The 22,161-nt window shown below is 39.4% G+C and overlaps 1 protein-coding gene across 4 annotated transcripts in view; it reads right to left on the reverse strand.

Moving 5' to 3' along the window:
* Positions 1 to 22,161, reverse strand: part of pcsk5b (proprotein convertase subtilisin/kexin type 5b) — a 61,871-nt gene that overhangs the window by 2,806 nt on the left and 36,904 nt on the right. For all 4 annotated transcript variants that reach the window (XM_040154456.1, XM_040154454.1, XM_040154455.1 and 1 more), the window contains 11 exons: positions 18,480 to 18,583; positions 16,757 to 16,874; positions 12,222 to 12,410; positions 11,473 to 11,609; positions 10,739 to 10,867; positions 10,343 to 10,445; positions 7,198 to 7,391; positions 4,621 to 4,705; positions 2,470 to 2,573; positions 2,145 to 2,283; positions 835 to 950 (listed from right to left, as the gene is read on the reverse strand). In XM_040154456.1, coding sequence (XP_040010390.1) covers positions 835 to 950; positions 2,145 to 2,283; positions 2,470 to 2,573; positions 4,621 to 4,705; positions 7,198 to 7,391; positions 10,343 to 10,445; positions 10,739 to 10,867; positions 11,473 to 11,609; positions 12,222 to 12,410; positions 16,757 to 16,874; positions 18,480 to 18,583 — 1,418 coding nt within the window. The remainder of the gene's footprint in view (positions 1 to 834; positions 951 to 2,144; positions 2,284 to 2,469; positions 2,574 to 4,620; positions 4,706 to 7,197; positions 7,392 to 10,342; positions 10,446 to 10,738; positions 10,868 to 11,472; positions 11,610 to 12,221; positions 12,411 to 16,756; positions 16,875 to 18,479; positions 18,584 to 22,161) is intronic.

The following is a 22,161-nucleotide window of genomic DNA, read 5'->3' on the forward strand; positions in this document are numbered from 1 at the left end:
TTTACATTAAAAGATCCATAAGACAAACATGCACAAATCGGAAAAGACTATAAGACCACGGCAAACAGAAAATGGTGAGCACAAGTACAGATGCAAGACAAATCAGAAAATTACTGAAGAGGAGCACATTGTATGGAACAGTTGAAGAATAAGAAAAGGGATAAAGAGTTAGTAAATGCTTAAAGAAACTTTTCACCCGCTGCTGTGTACAGTGAAATTGAGAAAAAGGGTAGGTTTGTTAAAATAAAGAAATAAGAATGTGTCAGTGTGAAATACCAAAGAGATTTTATATTAGTAATGTGCAGAACATGAATGAGACCTTTAGATAAAGAACACAAAAGGCAAAAGGATAGACCGCCTTCCTGCTTTGAAGCTATAGCAGAGCTCTTTGAGCAGTTTTATTCAAGGAGTTAGTACAAAGCTCAAAATATAAAAAAAGAAGGCCACACTTGAAACCCTAGCTTTTACTCACTAAAGCTGCCTTTTGCATTCATTTCATACCCTGTGGCATATAACACAATTTAGTTTAAGTGGAGATGCAAAATAGCTTCAGAGCCACAGAGAGAGTTGAGATGTAAATCTGCACCTCTGAGGCTTTTGGTAGTTTGATTAGCTGGGATTGTTTAGACCACAGTTTGTGTACTTTTGCCTTTAACATTTTGAAAAAAAATACTGATGTAAATCAAATAAATTCTAAGCATTTTATTTCTTGCTGTTTAGCTGCAGAACATCCTGGTATGCATTATGACAATACATTCCATATGAGAGTTAATGCAACATGTATAAAATGAACACATCGAGACCATCTTGTCGATAAGAAAGCTGACAACTCACCATCTTTGCAGATGGTGCTGACCACGCAGGCTCCTGCCTCCAGATTGTAACCACTGACACAGCTGCTGCAGTTTCTTTCACCGGGCCCCAAGCACTCGTAGCAGCTATGGTCACACCTGTCGATGGATGTATGAAGAATTAGACACTAGTCTAGGCAGTACTGAACTGTGCTCGCATATCCTCATTGGGTTGGAACTGTTCTTTAAGGATATTCAGCTATCTTTTACTGACTGAGCTTCATGGCTTTGGCGCGTTTAGTATGTTGTTGGTGAGCAGTGATCACAAAAAACTGGAAGTTTTAAAGTAAAGCAAGAGAGTACATTTTGAACACAGTTGTTATCACAAAAAAAACTAGATATGAAAATATCTGAAATAATCCTTTGGGAGCAAAAGGCCAAATTTAGGCAACAAGAAAACAGTTATCACATTTACAATCCTGCTAGTGTGAAAATGGGGCAAAACCTTTAGCGGGAATTATCTAATGTCAGTTCCTGAGACCACAGGGGAGCTGACAAAGAATGAAGGACTCAAGTAAGGTAAAGGGTCAAGTGAGCAATAAATAATTCAAGGTGGGAGAGAAAAATAGCAGGGAGGAAAGTCCACTACAAGGACCAATAAAAAAAGCAGCCAAGATGTCTGACTCTGTGGAGGAGTTTGAATGTGGGTTTGATAGCAAAGTATTCATCAAACTATCATCAAACGTAGGAATATGAGAAAGTTTAGATGTTCTTTTCCTCCCTTTTCTCCTCATCCAGATTGACATTAGTGTTGAGTGAAGCAAAACAACTGTTTGTGGAAAAACTGCTCACAGCTTTAGGATATAAAAAAATGACTGCACCAAAGGGCATTTCTGAATGGTCTGTCAAAACTTTGACAAATTGATCAAATTATATAAGCTGACACAGTTTCATGCTTTTATAGTAGACTACAATTGGCAGCAAAGTCCTCTTTTGTAGGTTTTCTGCTTATATTTCTCCTTATTGTTACAGTGACTGATTGCAATTTTTTTTGACCCGAGGCAAAATTACATCATTCCTATTTGAGTCCCAGTTGTAATTTGGGTTTAGTGCAACAAAATTTCTGTTTCATATGAGATGTCAGTATCTGAATCCTCTGCTGGCCACTTTCTCAGAATATTAAATGAGGAATCGGACAACTGGGAAGTGCAAAGAAAGGTTAAACTGGGTTTAAGGTAATTTGCACTTGAACTTGCTAAAAGCTCAAGATTTCCTTATTCATCTCTATGGACTGGAGATCTAAAAGTTTTTCACTGTGGTGTAGAGGCGTTGGCAGGAAGTGTGCTGACTCACTTCTTACAGGACCTCTGCATCTGGCCGTTGTCTGAGGTCTGCTCTGACAGGTAGTAGCCAGTGGTGCATGTTGACACACACCGCCAGTCCTCAAGTATGTAGCCCTCTGCACACTTAGTGCATGCCTCTATACCTGTGCCTGAAAAACACACGAACACAGACTTCAGGGATGTTCTTAGGGCATTTAAAATCAGATGATAAACAAAAAATGTTCTTTATGTGTTCATTGTGTCTGCAAAACAAAAGTACACACTGACCTAGATAATAAATGTAATTCTAATACAGGTGGTGCTAGTTCACTGTTAAATGGTTCACAACTTCCTACCTGCGCAGGTGGCACAGGCCCGATGGCAGTGCTCACAGGTCCTTCTGTGGCCGTTGTAATAAGTCCCTGGGTCACAGGTCATCTGACACTTGTTTCCCTGAAGACTGTAAAAGAGAAAAGTTAAAAACAAAAAGTATTCATAATGTCATAGTAGTTTCCAGAAAAGTATTTAAGTCAAAAAACTTATAATGTCCTTCAATTAGCAACATAAAGCCAACACAGACAGCAGCACAACTGAGTTTAAGAAAAGAAAAACACAGCGAAAACACGCACACCCATGTTTCCAAACAGTTTACTGCAAAACAGTTAAAGTTTGCCTGTTACAAGCCAGCTGCTAATGAACAATTTTCAAATATTTAGGAAGAATGGAGAAAAAAAACAAAACAAAACACTGCAGCACCAGTGACACTGTGTAGGTGTATATATTAGCGGCTGACCTCTAGTTCACTTTTTGACTGATTTTTACAGAAATGGGACATCTTCTGGATTCAGGTGCAGTCGAAAGGAATTTGTTATTTGACCAAAATATACAAGTGATTTTGGAAGCACCAGATCTGGGGGGTAGAGGTCAGTTAGAAAGTAGGTTTAGAGGTTATAAAGTCAGTTCTGTGAAGCCAGAATGAGGACAGGTTGGTGAGCTTGCTGCGCTGAGCTGAAAAACAGCTGGTCTGTGTTAGCTAACGTTTCCCAGAAACGATCTCGCCTGGTCCTCTCTTCTTCCTCTGCTCCTAACCGACCATGAATGGTGAAATGAATGGGAGAAGGAAGAGTTGTGTGTGTGTGTGTGTTGTGTGTGTGTGTGTGCACGTGTGTACGTGTATGAGCATGGGTCTTTCTGTGGTCTCACTGGCATTCAAAGGAAATTATGGCTTACAAGTGTCCCCACCTCCACCTCTGGCTACACTGAACATTTGAAGACCGAGTTCAAGACCATAATATGTTTTTAACGCTTCACAAGTGTTTCCTTCATGGCCTATCAGGAATTCCGGCACTTTGAAATGCCCTATCCTCTATCAGGTCAAGTGTATTTGGGGCTGTTTAAAGAGGCTGCAGTGGAAGTGGCCAGAAACTGAACTGGAAATATGTCTGCATGGATAACTATATGGTTTAGATCAGAGGTTCTTCAAAGTAAGGATCACAACCCTAAATGGACAACAGCTCCACTTCTTGTGGGTCTCCGCATGACACGAGTATATGTGGGCTTTATTAAGCCTGGGTCACAGGGTGAAACTCAGTTTACTCAATTTGGGTCCCAAGTGGAAAACAGTTGGGAAGCCCTGGTTTCACTGGTTCATGCTGCGAATCCAAACCACAGTGTAACATAATGTGGTGGTCTGCACCAGCAACCCTGTATTCCTTCAACATTAAAGTGTTTTTTATCCTCAAACCACAACTATGATATAATGATTCAAAAAGACAAAATCCGAGCTATTTGTACTAGTATAAAGGAGGGCTGACTGTAATAGAAAACCTACTCAGGAGTATATTAAATGTTAAGAGGCTTTCACTGAACTTAATTTCAAATTGTAGTCCAGATGTTAGTCACATCTTCCAGAGCACAAATTTTTTACAATAAAATGTAAACAGGTGCATGAAATTATTCCCAATACATCTCAAATTTTCCATTTCACATAATCGTACAAGCATAAAAAACTGTCATGGATCAAAATATTTAACTCTTTCAAGCCCAGAGTCATAGTTAGGGGTGCGATGTTGACACTTTCCTCAAAGGCATTCAAAGCGTTCCACTTGTTTGTGCAGTCAAAATGTGACAATGAATTGTGTAAAACATGAAAAAGGAGATCTTGAGAGACATTCAAGTCCTGTTTACTTTCCCACCTCCACACACCTGGCCAATTTGCTGAACACTATTTGATGCAAAAATAGCGTTCAGGCAAATCCTCCACTGTTTCTGTGGCACTTAAGATGAAATGCGAAAGTGGTTTTAACGTGTTTGCAGTACTTCTAACTATAGCGTTACTATGGTAAAAATTTAAACAAACTGTAAGTTATAAAATATATAGTCACAAGTTATATAGCAAACGACAAAGCAAGACTAAAATCATTTGCTGTCAAGACACTACAATCAGCAATGTTTTAAACTAACCAGTGACTCTGGTTAGACGTTGCTCAGTGTGACTTCCAGCTTACCTCATCCCAGGTTTACATTCTGTGCAGATATTGGAGGCGTTGCACTTCTTACAGTTCTCTGGACATCTCCTGCAAATGTTGGAATCTGGAAGAGACAGGGTGAGCCAGTCATACACAGTGGCTAATAGGAACCAGAAGTCTGGTTGCATATGAAACTGGAGACCATCTTGTGATGGGATCACACCAGCAGTGACAACTGTCAACATGCTGATGTTATGACCCATGAGTATGCAGTCATCATTGCTCCATTATTACATGAGTACTCAGTACTCATGGGTCGGATCACGCTCATCTGCGAACCTGGTCTTCATTTTGATCTCAACTACACACCTGTAAATTTTCATGACTGCATCTTGTACGGTTCTGACGCTATAATGGTGACAAAATCTATCCACAGAGACAGACTCCTGCCAAAGTACTCAAAACTGCGTCTGTAAAAGTTCCCGCTACACTAGGCGTCTCCAGGACCCCATTTTGACGTGATCACACGCACGCACTCTCACAAACACACACACACACACACACACACACACACACACACACACACACACACACACACACACGTGCTGTGAAAACAATACCTGCCAGAAAGGGAGCAGAGGAGGAAGACAGTGATGAAGAGGATGAAAAGGGGTAACGTGAATGAGGAAGACCAGTGAGAAAAGTGGAGGAGGAAAGGAGAAGGAAAAAGTGCAAGAAGGGGCAGATGAACAAAACAGGAGGACAAACGGCAGGGGGAAGGGATGGCAAGAGACAGGAGGGGGAAGAACGGAAATGTCAAAAGGCTAGAGCTGCGAGGATGAAAAAGAAGATTGTAGTGTTGGTGAGGGAAGATAGGAATGTAGATGAATATTTCAAAAGGCAGACTAAAGGCAATGACACGCTTTGATTTAATGCACATGGACACTTCTGCCTTCAGCAGCGATGATATTGCCCAAAAGATAAGTGAATAACATAAAAATTTTTGTAGGAAACCACTAAACTATTTAAGAGTAGACTACGACTATTAATCAAAACTGAAATTTCTCCTTTTCCCAAAAATCGTTGCTTATGTATGACACAACGTTTAGGTGTTTTGTTCTAAAAGTCATATAGTCAGAGCTAAGAGGAGGAGACAGAGTAAGTGAGGGATTGGTGATCAGATTTTCAGGAGTCTGGGTGGATGCAGGATATGGACAGATCACAGGCACACACTTTTACTGTTGCCTCCCAGGCTTTACTTTCATATTTTAGTTGATAACTGGAGTTCAGAATTAGTGCAGAAATGATTACTTGACTGACCAATTAGTCAATCGACAGAAAATGTGTCGTCGTCGTATCAATCTGAAAAGTGAAGACACCACTTTTGGCTCTGGGATATTGTGATGGCCATTTTTAGCATTTCCAACATTTTCCACACTGAACGATAAAATCAGTTGATCAAAAAATAACAGGGATTAGTCCATAATGAAAATAACCTATAGTTGAAATCCTGGTCAAAAGGATTTACATTACATGGATTTTAACTTTTTGACACAATAGTCAAATATAACACATGCTTCAGTTTATACCACATATAACATAGATCCCATCTAATACGTTACTTTGTTCATAATGAGGTTGGCATCTCCTAAAAAAAAAAAAAGTTATCTTGACCAGTAATGAACGTGTCCACGTGTTAATAAAGGGAGGAATTCACCTCGGCTTGCTGTCAGACTGACAAAGACAAAATAGACTCTAGATAGCTCATTTAACACAACACAATACTCAGCAGTGCCAACATTTCAAAGGAAAAAAGTATCCACTACATCTTGGCCTGCTGAAATGTTATGATTGAACTTGGATCAGATCACATCAGATCTGCTGCCAGAGACTCTCAGAGCTGCCAGGACTCACACTGTCTTGGCTGCAAACCAATATATAGACATAATTATAAGATATACATAGTTCCAGTCTCTCATTCTTGGTTTACTTTCATCAAGGCTGGCATACGTCTAAATGTATGTTACTGGTCTGTCTTGAACATTAGACAAACTAGTAACATACATTTAGTAGTCTGTAACACCACTGCACCACTCTGTTTATTATAAACCAGTGGACGACACAGAGAAAACGAGATGGCCTCTCATAACCATAAACCATAAGACCATAAGATCTGTTTTATTTCATATCTTATTCCACTTAAATCTGGTGACGTAAAATCTGTTTACGAGTAAACTTTTCAATCCTGTTCGGTTCAGCAAGCGCATAAGAAATAAACAAGTGGATAGATGTTACATCAAGGAGACAATGGCATCATACTGGCAGAGAACTAATGCATTTTTGTTGATAGTTTTGTTTAAAGCATTAGTTTTGTCCTTTCATGGATTACCTTCCCCACTCAGAACAATGCATTTCACTAAACTCTAATCTTAGGGACTGCAGAACTTGAGAATCTGATCAATGGACAGAAAAGTAACAATGAAGTGGATTAGACCAATCAGGGACCTTGTCGAAGACTATGGAAAACAAAGAGTATGGAAGCAAATTCTTGAGTGTGTAGTCATTACTTAAGAGTTTGTACATTGTAGAGCCAGCTTAGCCAGCAGTGAAACGTACCATGGTCGAGGTAGAAGCCGTCAGCACAGTTGGCAACACAAGTGTTGGAGCCTTCGTTGAGGTGGAAACCAGTCCTGCATGTGGTGCACTGGTCGCTACGGCTACCAACACAGGTCTCACACAACGAGGAGCACTTCTTGCAGCGCTTCCTATCATCACGGAAAAAGCCACTGGGGCACTCTGACACACACATCCTGGAGAGAGAGTTGATTGAAGGGAGATAAAAGAAAGACACAGGGTAAAGGGCAAAAGTGGAACACAAACAAGGGACAATTTGTACTTCTTACTGACTGCAGTCTGCTTGAACAACATATTAATAAAAACCAAATCAATCTCATAGTTCCACAATTAAAAACCTCTATCAGACAACTACACCGATGTAGTGTTAACAGGCTCCAAACATAAAACACGTCTGACAAAAAACATATGCCTCTTGTTTAAGAGTATTGAAGACATAATGGTATTGTGAGCATAATATATTGTGTGTGTTATTGTAAATATAAGTCCAAGTAAAATAAAGTTGTATAGAACTAAAGCAGCTTTTTTTTTTCATAATTACCCTTTGTAAATGTAAACTTATTTTTCATGTATCAATAGCACATAATGAGTTGGGAACAGATACAGTAGTACAGGGACAGAGTGTGTGCATGTGGGTTCTATATGGTGAACAGGTGTAACATCTGTCGGATAATTTCACCCCCCCCCTGACCCTGAGGCTCCCTGAAAACACACACACACACACACACACACACACACACACACACACACACACACACACACACACACACACACACGCACACACACACACACACACACACACACACGTACACACTCCTTAAGCCTCATTCACACACCGCAGAGTTTTCTGCCAAGAAACACATATGGCACGTGTGAAACACATAATCCACGTGCGCAGTACACGGTGCCATGCGTTTGTCCTCCAACTTCAATACCATTTCTCTGCTATGCTGAAATGATTATTTAAAATATAAAGATTATAAAAACAATATGATGTAGTGCCTACACCAAGGACACCACTAAATTAGAGAAAAAATTTAAACAGCGTTTTTCTGACAGCGCCGTCAGTGCAAACATATCAGTGACTGAGTCTTTGTAAGCGTATGGACATTAAATTGTGGTAAAAGCAATTTAAAGAAAAATTTCAAGCTTGTTTTTCTTTTTACTAAGATCTGGGGACGTGGCAACATTTGCTTCAATAGGGCAAGAAAGACTAACAGTCAGAAAATCACCTCGTTTACAACCCAATCAAATTTGGGTTGTAAACAAACCCAAATTTTGGTGGAGGTGAAAACATGAGCACACCAAAAATGTCAATTACCTTCCCTGCCGACAAAGCACACAATGACAGTTGAAATTCTGCTACTTTACAAATGCATGAAACGGACTGATATGCATACACACACCTCTCCACAAATAATGTTCTTTCGAGAATTCTCACCTCTCAAGGTGTACGATCAGGGCTGTAACTACAACTGGGGACAAACATGGTCATGAGCCGATGAAGTGCTGTTTACATTTTATAATTTGAGGTTACACAGATTGGGTTTTTAGAAGGTGGATACCAATATTTTTGGTTAAATTTCACAACTTTTTCCACAACAAAAATTAAAAGATACATACTTCAATAAATTCAACAATATATAATTCTGCCCACCAAAATGTATCCCTGGTGAACACAGAGACCATCAAACACTTGTAGGGATGTAATTATCTGAACATTTAACACCACCACCACCACCCCTCCGCTCTCCCCTCCCACTCCTCCAGTCTCCATTCATCAATTACTCCCTGGGGTGGCAGAAAAGGGCAGGGCACCTCTAAAGTGGGCTAATGATAAGGCAGCACCCAGGCTTTCACATTCTCATGCACCTGCATCGGTTTGCCTTTTATTAGTGCAGAGACCCGCTGACACAAAGGCAATTACAACGGACTTTGATCCTAATGGGATCCTAAGGGCACACACAAATGTGCACACACGGACTCACACATACACGGACACACGCACACACACAGACACACGCGCACACACAGACACACAGACTGACATAGACAATTAACAGGGGGAAGGGACAGACTCAACATATTATGACCAACAGGAAATAGCATCTCTATTATCAGACTGACAAGGTGAAATTAATCAGATCACAGCCTGCACTGTTTCTTAACCTTATTAGTCAACCTTAGTCAAATTTCTTCATTTTATTTTTAAATTTCACTTGTTAAAAACTCAACAGTTTCAGTGACTTCTTTGTTGTGTTCACAGAGACAGTAAATTCCTGCTGGTGTGCTGATTATTAAATTAATTTCATGCATACTGGGCTGTTGCACAAATGTTTCTTTGACGCATGTAAGCACAATCGAAATTTTGCCTTGAGCTGATTAAAATCCAGTTATCGCTGGATTGGTAGGCATTAACATTCACTTTACCTTTGTAAAACTTTCTCATTGAGAACCCTTCAGCTAGTATTGATCCCTCTCTTCATTTGACTGTCTCTGGGCTCCCAGAGGACGTTACACTCTTTAAAACAATCAGGACGGTCTTCAAAAAACATACAAGCCAGACATTATCCGCTATCTTTAGCTTTCAAGCTCAATGCTCTTAAATCAAGAGGGGGAAAAAAAAATCTAATTAATTGGCCCTGTTGGGGTCCACAGAAGAAGATGAATTTTACATCTTCATATTTACAGTAGTTTGAGTCTCTATACACCATTCCCCTAAAGGGGGAAAAGCGAGTGAGTTTTCCATACACTAAAATAGGTGCAAAATAAAGTTTATTCATTTACTCATTAACTCACTGAATAATAATATAACTCATCTTGTTATTTCTTATTTCACCTTCTGTTGATGTTGTTTATTTGTGAGTTGTTTGGCTCTGAATCTTTTTTGAATCTTTCTGAAGTTTTCTGATAAATTCCCAGTATAGAAACACAATGGGAATCTATAGACATTAAGTATTTAGAAGTTGATTTTATCAGGGTAATATGTTTTGTAAAATTTAAATCTGTACAGTTTGGCTTTTTAATCCTGTGATTTTGAATGTAATATTTGTTAAAAAAAAAAAAAAAAAAAAAAAGCAAACAATGCTAGATCAATATCAGTATTGATGTCATAAAGCAGTCTCACTTGGTGTTGTTCTTGAACTTGAGGAAGTAGTGGAGGCAGTTAATGCAGTGATGGGGTCCAGGACCCTCACAGCCATTCTCATTGCATTCAGAGTCACAGGGGCCTGGAGGCACATACAGAATTTAACACTTCAGTGATGAAGCCCAAAAGACTGGGTTTTGCGGTTTAACAGCTTCACCAAATTAACTGACTTAATGGAAACAATAGTTTTCACGTATTGGACTCTTTGATAGTACGGTTAAACCAAATGTTAAAATACTCCTCCAATACTATTTTCCATAGTCACAGGGCAGTAAAAATAACTTGTCAAAAAATGATGTCACTTTGCAAGGCAAAGGCAACATGGCTGCTGTTGTAGCTAACCTGTCTGCGTATTGCTCTGGATTTATAACTTACCATTGTACTCCTCTGTGAACTCCTCATCAGTGGGCGTCAGCATGTCTGTGGAGCGAGGCTTTTCATTGCGCGATGAGTATGGGTGCACAGAGGTGCCGTACAGCACCAGTGACCACTCCTTCAGCTTGCCTGAGGAAACACAAGTACCCTAAAAGTCATCTTACACACAGACACACTTCAGGCGAGCAAATGAGTATCCTCTGATTTTTATTTGATTTGTATATTTGCTTAATTTGGTGCTATAAATAAACATTTTTAATTGGAACAGCAGTTCAACATGACTGATATCCATCTTTCACCATTTGAACACAACAGCAGAGAGAGCAGGAACTGAGTCTAAATTATTCCGTTTTATTTATCTATTTGTTTTTTTTTTAGGTATTTTCAGCTACCGTATGTAGATCATATTACCTGAAACTTCTAATGATACCCATGAGAACTAGGCACAAGTCACATGGGATTGGAGTGATTGACATAACAGATTTTTAAAAACTGCTACTCTCCATTTGAGACTTTATGTTGTTAAATGAGTGGGTCATTTCAGAAGTTAAGGTCACTGCCTCCAGAGCAACATGTGTGTGCCCCTGCTGGTCCTGCACTCATTCCAGACGAAACTTATGTCTCTTCTACTTCTACTGTGTCTGCAAATTATACTGAATTTAAAAAAAAATAAATACAAATGGTTATCTAAACTCATGATTCTTTTTTAATTAAAGAAATTATCACTGTCATACCAGGTACTTTCTGGCTGCGGAGTTGAGAGGGCGAGTCATAGATCTCTAGGACCCAGTCGCCTGCTGCCTTCTCTCCCCAGCAGTGGGTGGTCATAAACTCCCAGTTCTTAAAACCCTCCATGGAGTGATCAAACAACCTGCATATCAGGAATACACACCCCATACAAACACACACACAGAAATCACACAATGATATCAGATAAGGAAACAACTCAAGTATTGCAAATGCCAGAACAAACAATTTCAACCACTCAACCAAGTACAATAACAGCCTCTAATTAACTGTGGACAAACATTGTAGAGGACTGTGGTTTAACTGAGGTGAACGTGGCCTAGGTACATACAGTGCTACACAATATTCAGTATCCAATCCCTAGAGGTTTCCATATTTTAAGGGGTTTCAGCCCAAATCAAAATTATTGTTGTTAACAAAGCAAGCATAGACAAGTGAATCCACATTTTTAGATAATAATACTAATATATTTAAATGTAATACAGAAATTTTTCATTTAGCTAAGTATTTAACCTTACAAGTCACGACTTTCTTAATTTAGAAGTACCTCACTTCTTATTTGATGTAAGTGCAAAGGAGCTGAACTTCTAGCTACTTTACTTTACTTCAACTTTACTAAATTGTTTTCAGCTTTTGCTTAGAACATAATTTCCCAAAACTGTAATGTTACACATTACAAACTATAATGTGACATGACATTGCAGATAAATGTTCACAACTTCTTTAAGTCTTTTACCTGTTGGCAAGCAGCTGAGACTTAGTCCCTGAGGGTGAGGTCAGGTTGATCGACAGGTCTCCACGGCGAGGGTGTGTGATTGTAATGCGTACGACCACATGCTCCAGGTAGATCACATGGTGGTTGAGGTTATCAGTGCATCCTGTCGCCTTGTACACCGATCGAACCACATGCTCTGGACGGATTGTTCTAGTGGACAGGATGGAAATGAAAAGGTAGACAACATTAGAAAATACTAAGACAGAACTTAACCACAGTTTGTTATTTATGGGAGCACCGTTAACTTGATGCATCGGTTAAAGATAATATTAATCACACTTTTAACAGTCAATGCATCACATGGGGAAAATATGCAACCACTGCCCAAGGCTTCCTTTCCATTAACACACAGCAATTCTTTTAAAACCGACAGTTCACTGATGGAAACAGTCACAATCAGATATCAGATGTTAGAGCAGAGCAGATAATCAATCAGATTAAAATTCTGTTACATAGATAAAATACATATGATTGCACATTAAAATTGGGTTCTGATTAGCTTAAGGAAATATCGTGGTCTTTAAAACTGAGATATCCGTCTTCTTTGCAAAGTTGGGATACAAATATGAGTGTGAACTTATGCATTCAGAGCGGATCTAATTGGGAAGTGCTCGCCTTTTCCATTTCAAGGTTTTAGTTACTGATTAGAACCAGACAGCTGGTTAAAGTTAAGTAAAACTGGCCATCATCTTCACAACACAGGATTTAATTTCTGAATTTCACTCTGTGTGCCCTCAGCCATAATGCACCTTTAGTCTCTTTGCTCTTTCGGGAAGTGAGGCTGGGGACTGTTGCTATCTCACTACATTGAGACATTCTGCCCTGTCAACTCTCGCCAAAAATGCTGTTAGTGACTGACATACCCCTCAACATCAAGTTTCAATACACTGAGGCCCCCATAAAAGCAATCACATGTACTTCTTTTGATTTAACCAAATCCAAAAACCAAAGAGCATTTACCAAAGTCCATATTAAGGTTTTCCATTTCTTAAACCTCAACCAGCCAAAGAAACCAAGAAGCGTGAGCACGATAAGAAAGACAAAGAACATTATTTGTTCTGTCTGCTATGCACAGCTCAGCAGCAGAAAGATCACCCAACAGCCAACGCAAACATCTAATGACCCCTTGAATAACATCTGTGGTATGATCTAATATAATAGCAATACAGTACCAAAAAAAGTAAAAACATGGACAGGTCCAGTGCAGGGGACAATGAATACCATCTTGCCAGAGCAAGGCTTTGGAGAAAAAGAGTCATAGATCTCTGCTGCACAGCAGTTGCACATGGGGCAGCTGAGCCAACTCAACACATTAACTCACTGCAGCACTGGATTATTCACTGGAAACTAAAACAGAGCTGCTGAATTATATTTGCTGGCAAAATAACACATAAAAGGATCACTATGATAAATTTTTTGCAGGGTGCAAGGTTGAAAAGATAATTAATGCCCTTGACTTTTGCCGTTTGATCCTGTATTCAAAGCCATTTTTTCCGACTCCCTAATAATAATCATAATCCCCAAGACAAATATCAGCTGGTAAAGACCATCTTTTTGAGTGAAAGATGAAGCTTTTTTACTTGGAACATATTCCTCACACTTGGCTCAGGGATTAATTGAAACAAAGAGTAAACCAGTGGCTTACTTGATTACTAAAAGTGCTCGCTTTTGCCGTTCATGTAGTGCCTGTTGAGACCGACAACGTTTTTTTATTACAGTCATAGATACTGGCTTTAAACATTAAGCTGTTCGCTTTTACTATGGATGTATGAGCAAGTGAGTGTGTTGCGAGAGGGATCAGCCCATTGATTATTAAGTATGGCTAAAAATACAATTTTTTTTTCAAGATGAAAGTAATGATTTCCATTGAGAAATGCTGACTAAATTAGTAACACTGGTGCACCAAATTTACCCGTTTCACTTCATTTGGATCAGTGAATGAGTATGAAAGGAGTGAAAGCAGTTTGTTATTCAGAGCAGTGTGTTATGAATTGTTTTTCTAGAATGCTAACAGGTAAACAATACATATTTCTTCATTTGTCCTTCGACTCCATCTCTGATCATTTACATAATGAAAGGCTGCCTAGCCAATTCAAGAGGGACTAATAGTCAATATAAACAATTTACATTAAAACTACTCAAAATGAAAGAAAACACAAAAAACTCTGTGAGCTCAAACACACTTGATGGAATGAATAACGGAGAGAAAATACTGATTGTCTCTTTCGTAAGTAGTCGATGACTGTTTGGAAAGCGGAGCGCAGTAATGGCTCGGGAGTCTAGGGTTGATATCACAGCTCTGGCTTCTCTGTGACAAAACACAGATAAATGAACCATACGCATGGGACAGAGCAGAGCAGATGCACAGCTGATTACCACCAGCCTGATTGCGCACAGATCAGGCAGTTTTCCTGGTGTGTGCTCCAAGTGGAGTGAGGCGAGCGATTGCAGACAGACATTACCAAACGCAGGCAGAGGGGCCAGCCAGAGGGTGTGTGGGAACACAGCAGTGAGGTGACGGCTGCACTTATGTAGCAAGTTACAGTAGAAGTACAGAACACACACCCATGGACACCCATGGACAAAGGAAAAGAGACACTTACGAACCTGCTTCCAAAACACATTCATGCAATCAATGTGAAAACGTAGGCACACTTCTTCTCTTTCTCTGGCCTTTCTTCTCCCATCTTACAATCACAAGCCTGTTTGTGATGCAAGTAAGTACAGACACAATTATACATAAATTAATGCTCTACTAAGTGGCCGATTTATGGAAAAGAATGTTTCAGCTTTTAGGGGCAGTCTGAAAATTCAGTCTTGAGCGGTGTTACACATAAAACTTTCATTACTTTTTTGCTTTCGTCCCAAAAACAAAACAAAACAAAGCCTTTAGTTTCCTGGCAGCCTCCTACTTTTACTTCTTTGCAAGCCTGTCATTTGGCTGGATTTTTTTTATGAACAAGGTCCTGAGCTCAGAAATGTATGACTGACCATTCCACAAATATCCGAGGCTACTCATAAAAACACTACATATGGAAAAAGGAGGCTAAAATGACAGGGTTGTTTTTTTATTTTGTTCACGCATCAACATTGGGATTCTTTCCATAATCCAGTACACATTACATGAGTACAGAGGCCTGAGCCCGACTACCTCTGACACAAGCTGGACTTTACTTTACTTTGCCTCATATGGACTGACTTGAGCACTGGAGCAGAACAGACGGAATGACACTGATAATGCTGCAGTCGCTGGACACTGAGCCTTCGACTGAAAGCAAACCAGTTTAGGGCCCAAGTTCAGCCAGCCAGCCTAACACAGAACAGTGCTCAGGCTTCCAGCTGCATCAAGAATAACAAGCTGTGAAGCCCTGGCTCTCTCTCTTTCTCTCTCTGTGTGTGTGTGTGTGTGTGTGTGTGTGTGTGTGTGTGTGTGTGTGTGTGTGTGTGTGTGTCTGTGTGTCTGTGTGTCTGTGTGTGCGCGCGTAGTAAAGGTCTTATGTGAGAACCACCCTGCCAGAACTAATGCTTGGCCCCTATCAAGGTACAGCTTGCACAACTGCACTCTCAAACACATAGCGGTGCATAAAACACCAGGGAGAGAAAAACCGAGACAGAAAAGAAAGACAGTACAACTGAGGGAAGAGTAGAATAGATTCAGACTGAAAGCGGGGGTAGGTGTTGCAAGAGAGATTCACAAAAACCAACATATTCCATCTGTATTCATAATGCAGCACAACCATATTTTGTCACATTTGTTGGTTTTCAAAGTTGACTCACTTGTCTTGCATTTCACTTTAAACTTGCACTGTATGTGAACACTAGACAGTATCGGGATTTCTTTATGTCAATCAAAGTAGTGTCTACTACTATTAATATATTTGTTTAAGAATTAAATGTCCATCCATTAATTGAGTTAATTGAAATTTTAATGTTCTGGCAGACAATTATATTTTAGACAACATAGTGCTTCCAATTTTACAGCAACAGTTTATTGAAGGCCATCTCCCCATGCATAAAGTGAGTGAGATGAAATAGTTTGCCCAGTTTGGTGTTGAAGAACTTGACTAGCCTGCACAGACCCCTGACCTCAGGCCCACTGAACACCTTTGGGATGAATTGGAACACCAACTGCATGCCAGACTTCATCGCGAAACATCACTGGCTGATCTCACTAGTGCTCATGTGGCTCCAATGCAGAAATTCCCTGAAGCCAGGTTACAAAATGTTATGGAAAGCCTTCCCAGAAGATTGGGAGTTGTTACAGCAGCAATTCAGAAAGTACATATGGGCGCAATGTCTGCGTTTCCACATACTTTTGGCCATGTAGTGTTTACAGGTGAATGTGATATATTTCCTATTCCTGTGTGCTCAACAAGAGATCTGGTCACTCGGAAGGGCAGCTCCTCAGCAGTTAAAATTCAATAATTGTTGTTTGCAAGCTGGCATGTCAGGATATGATGTTTGTGTGTTTGTGTCTGTCGGTGTGTTTATTCTACCTGATCTGTCGGTCTGCGCTCTCCACACAGACGTGCTGAGTAGGGACTTGCCTCCAGCCCTCTGCCTCCTTCACCATTGCCTCAGCATCCATCAGACCAAAGCCGTACAAGTGGCTGACTGTAGGAAACAGTGAAAAGTCGCAGCTGATCAGACCAGTCCATCAGCGACTCTACAGTGTCTTGTACCAGTAATGGTTTATCAAAAAAGGAATATTAATAGTTCAAGCTCCTGTATAAGATTGTGTTTTTTTCCAAGAAAAGAGGGAGTCAGATTAAGAATCAGTGACAAGAGCACTGAATAAGTTTGTAGCAATCCTTAAAAGGTATGTAGTACTGTACTGTTTTTAGATTCCTGTGTAGGTTATTTTGAAGTCAGAATGTGTCCAAAAATCAGCATTTTGTAAGGTAGTTGTGTAAAAATGTAAAGAGAAAGTTTGGAAGACACTCATCTTATGGGTAGAGCTAATCGAATATGAATTCCTTCCATACTTCTCATACCCCCACCCCCTTCCCAGTCCTGTTTCTCTTTAGTTCTTCTTTTAAAAAAAAAAACAGTCACTTGGAAAGTCTCCAGGCACACTGGGCCTGCAGCCTGGCTGACCCTTAGTTCTCACTCTCTTGGTTTCTCTCCCCCAAACACACATGCACACACACGCAGGTATGCATACACACTTAAACACGCACTCACAACATTACAAAACAGCAACCACCACATGGACCCTGACAGATGGCAGCTGGCGGTGCATTAGTTAAGCAAGAAGAAAAAAAAATTGGAATCTGCTCAGGCCCTGTCTTCTGATTGGAGAAAACAAATCCAGGAATCAAAATAATGCATACTGATTTCTCTGTGACTGTTTTGTATTTTTCTTTCAAAACACACTATTTTCCACCATGAATAGCAAGTGCAACTGTTGCTTAACTGATGCGTGTTGTGCTTTGAACCCATAGCATCATCTACAATGTGGCCCTGCATTCAAATTGGTCTGAAGTTGTCACAATATTTTAGCGTTTCTTTTATTCATTGCTTGTGGAAGTTGATATTAATATATATCAATGACAATTCAGAACTGAGATATTTTGGGAAGCTTTATTATAAAGCCTTATTAGGCGTATCCTGTGTCATGTTTTATTTTTACTTTTTGTTTATGTGATTACTTTTCTGGTGGAATGAAAAGAAGATGTACAGATTTATAGCAGTGAATCAAAAGCTCCAAAGAAATAACAAGTAACACATTAAAAAATATATCGGACAACTTTAATTGTGAGGAAGTCAGATAAAGTGAAATCAAAAAGCTGCATATAACTCATCAAAATAAAAACAATAAAAAACAATAAATGGTGGCAGGTAAATCTTAGTCTTATCATTAAAATTAATCAAAACAGAAATGCATTGAACTTTTAACTGATTAAAAGATAATTTCGTTGTGTAGAATTGCTGACAAGATATTGAAATGAATTCTGAATTAATCTGATCCTCGATTGAGAGACACACTGTAGTAGGTGGTGCGAATTGAGGTAAAAAGCAAAACTTATATGTATTTTTCAAACTGTTAATGTCTCATGATTTCTATTTTGCCAAGTACTGCCATCAAACATGCTTGGATATAACATCATCAAGAATTTTTCTGCTTTTATTTTTTAAAGGTTTACAGCCCCAGCAACATTTGTGGCAGCATCTGTATGTATGTACATTAGGTGTGTGTGTGTTTCCTTGTCTTTGTACCATTGTAACCAGCAGCGTTGGTCTTCCAGTCAGGGGCGCTGAGATGTCCAGCTCTAGAGGTCTTTACAATGATGTGCTGTACATCTCTCCATGTTAGAAGAGGACTAGTAGAAGAAAACACACACAAACAAACAAATAAATTAATTTATTTATCACATTGTTAAAAAAAAAAAAAAAGGAAGAAGATAGGAAGATATAACTGAGCACAAAGTAAATGAGTGACATAAAAACCTGCTTTTCAACGCACATACTCAAACAGACATACATATACATTTTAAATTACAAATACACACACACATACACATAAATGACAGGGTTCGGGTAGCACTGCGGATGTCAATACAGGAACAATGATGACAGAAAAATGCTTTGAATAATTTATTGTGTTGTAAAAGGAAGGAGGAAGGAAGAGCAGAACCTGGAGAGAAAATAGGATAGGGGGAGAATAGGTGGATGAAAGGGCAACATAAAAAAGGTTAGTATAAGGGTACGAGGAGCAAGAAAGAGGATGAAATGTAAAACAGGGTAAAAGAAAACGTAGTAATATACAGTGGGTGGAAGATTACTGAGAGATAAAATTACAGAGAGGCATAGATGGAGGGCATAGATGCCCATTCATATGTCCTTAGTTTCTCAGATCTCACGTGAGATCCATTACGAGATGGCAGCCATGTGTCTCAACTCCTTTGATGTCCAAACACTACATTAAAAGGGAAAAACCAGGAAGAAGTGGGTCACCAAGTTTCCTGGGATTCCCTTCCATCTCATATGCCCGCCAGATGCTACATTCCCTCCCCTCATGTCACTCCCTCACAATCTGAGACCTCCAGAATCTGTACTTCTCTGAATCAGTTGACCTAAAACTAATATTTAAAGTCTGCAACCCAACATTCAGATTTAAAAATTTAAGAAGATACACAGGTATGGAGTGAGAGGGACAAAGAGAGGATCCGGCAACAAAATGAGTCCAACCTGAACACACTTTGCCTTTGCCTGTTGAGCTGCCTGCATAAGAACATGTTTGTCTCAGAGCTTCCTGTGATCTCTTAAACCAAAGACACACAAGACGACGTTTAAAATCCTCAACATCTGGGAGAAATCTCAGCATCACACATTTAGCCACTGGTTTACACAGATTATAGTCGAAAGCTGCCTTCACACTAGGAACTCATTCTGTTAATCTTCTGGCAATTTTATTAGTATTGTGGAGTAGTACTTGTATGTTGGCGTGAGTGTATAGGCTGGAGATGAGGTTCATCAATGATTGTAGGAGGTTGGGCTTTCTTGTATTTTTATCTTTAGTATATTGTTCTATGCATATATTATTCGTTTTATGGCCTTTGATGTAAAGCCCGTTGAGTTTACTTGTATTTAGGAAAAAAAATGCCATTTCGTCTTCCTTGATATCACACTTTTTTTAGGGTTGTACATGGCGAGAAGAAAAATAAATAATCTAGAAATTGTTTTTGGATTGTTTTATATGGGAGAGATCTAAGTGTGAATGCTGGGTATCACTGCCTTAGATGGACATTTGAAACCAGCAATATTTAGATGTTTGGTGTGACTTTATTCATTAACCAGGTCAAGCTACAGGATCACATTCAAATTAGTCAGTCAAATCAAACATGGTTGATAAAATCCTGAGGGATTTATGATTCCTAAACTTCTGCATACTACAAGACAGTGTGTGCTGACTGTCCCTATTCGTCACAAAACAGTGCAAGCTCAATGTCGTCATAGTGAAATCCGAATAATATTCGGTATTTTAATCTTGTATTGAGTATTTTCCTGGTGAAAAGTAGAGGTAGAACATTTCAGCTATATTGAAGGGTGTCCATCAATCTCTTGTGGCAGTAAGAGGTTGGAAAAGAGCTGAACTTTTTACACTGACTATCCATAATTCCCTGGCTTTATAAAGAAAGATTTCATCTTTCCATCTAAAATCTTTAATCTTTCTCTACAAGAAATCCTGCTTGTGGTGAACCCAAAATATCACATCACCATAATGCCCAGAATACAACAGTAGGTAAGACTCACTGAGCCTAAACGTATCAAATACAATTGATGAAAATACTCTAAATAGCTGAAAATAAAATATCGTTGTGTGATGGCAGGGCAGATAAGAGCTATGAAAAGTTAGGATAATTAATGTTCAGATCAATATTAATAGGCTTAGCTGTCACTGTGTAATTATGATTCCATAAATGTTTTATGGTCATTAATTAAAAGTGACTTTGGCATCGTTATCTAGGGCATGACAGCCTTCCCATAAACAAGCCAATACTAATTAATGGAGTAGCTCACATACCAGGGAAAACCAGTAGCAAATCAGAATGTCTAATATAGGTTTCTCAATGCTTGTCTCAAGTCTAAGTATGGATGAAAACACACAGGTAATCTCCAGAGAGAAAGCAAAGAGGGAAGTGAAGGATGAAAATGAAGAGAAAAAAGTAAAACATTTTGACAGTCTCTCTCAATCTCACCTTGGTTAAGTCCAGTGATGGCTAATTAACCACTAAACTATAATCTGTATTTTTAACTCTGAAATCTGCCACTCTAGCATGAATTTGAAATCAGATGAATGGAGAAGAAGTTAAGTTCTCTTTTCAACCCTGTGTCCCTGTTTTGTTATCTTAAAACCTCGTAGCAGATGAGGTTGGTATGGTAGGTTATCCTTGCTCATTTCTTGCTTATCCCTCCTAATTTCCTCACTGAAGTCTCCTGTCTCCATGTTTACTCACTTTTCCGTTTCTTTGCTTCCAAGGACAAAAGGAAAGGGGAAACAAATAAAAGTTTGTAAAGCTCTAAAATGTTGCTCCTTGTTGTGTTTGACTCTAGCTCATGAAGAGATAAATCATGTGCTGACCTAGAACATCTTAAACTTGGCAAAATCTACAGAGAACAGAGCATGGGGCAGTTTTCTGAAGTAACATGTTTCAATCCACTCTCATATCAAGGGAAAAGACCTCACAACAGAGTTTAGTGAAGTCTAGCGTAATGGCGTCTTGACATGTTTATCACAGAAAGTTTGGTCGCTTTCATTCACCAGATAAGAGCAGATACGATCAGTACTGCACAGTTTGTCTAAACTGTTTCCCTTTCTCTCTTTGATCCTGTCCTCTCTTTGCCTGCATGTGCATGCATGCACGTTTATCCCCGTAAGAACCTAAATTAATGGATAGAAAGAATTAAAGAGCATTTTCCTTTGAGGAGGAAAAAAGATCATCGTGACAGCGGTGGAGGCACAGCGAGCATGACAGAGAGGAAGTGAGAGCCAGCAGAAGAGAAGAAAGCAGGCAGGGAAGAAGCAGTGTGTGATAATCTTGTTGAGGAAACAGGCTTATGTGCCCAGCACTGCCTGGAAACCGAGAATATTTTCTACTGGGAGGATTTGGTTTGGATTATCCAGGTTAAATGAAGTGACCTCAGCTCACTGAGCTGCTCAACATGTGATGATGGGGTAAAGCCCAATTCAGAGTTTTTGCACCTGCACTGCACTGCTTCCAATTCATGAATTTATCACAAATTAAGCACCTCAACAGGTTTCAAAAAATAGTGGGCAGGCATCTGCTATGCCTTTCACAAAAAGCAACCAGGGCATCTAGAAGGCATAAGGGCGAGACAGGACACCGAAACCAATTGGGAAAAAAAAAACTTGCTTTTAGTATCTGTCTTTCTTACT

The sequence above is a fragment of the Xiphias gladius genome, chromosome 19, assembly GCF_016859285.1.
Source record: "Xiphias gladius isolate SHS-SW01 ecotype Sanya breed wild chromosome 19, ASM1685928v1, whole genome shotgun sequence".
In the NCBI taxonomy this organism is placed as follows: Eukaryota; Metazoa; Chordata; class Actinopteri; order Istiophoriformes; family Xiphiidae; genus Xiphias; species Xiphias gladius.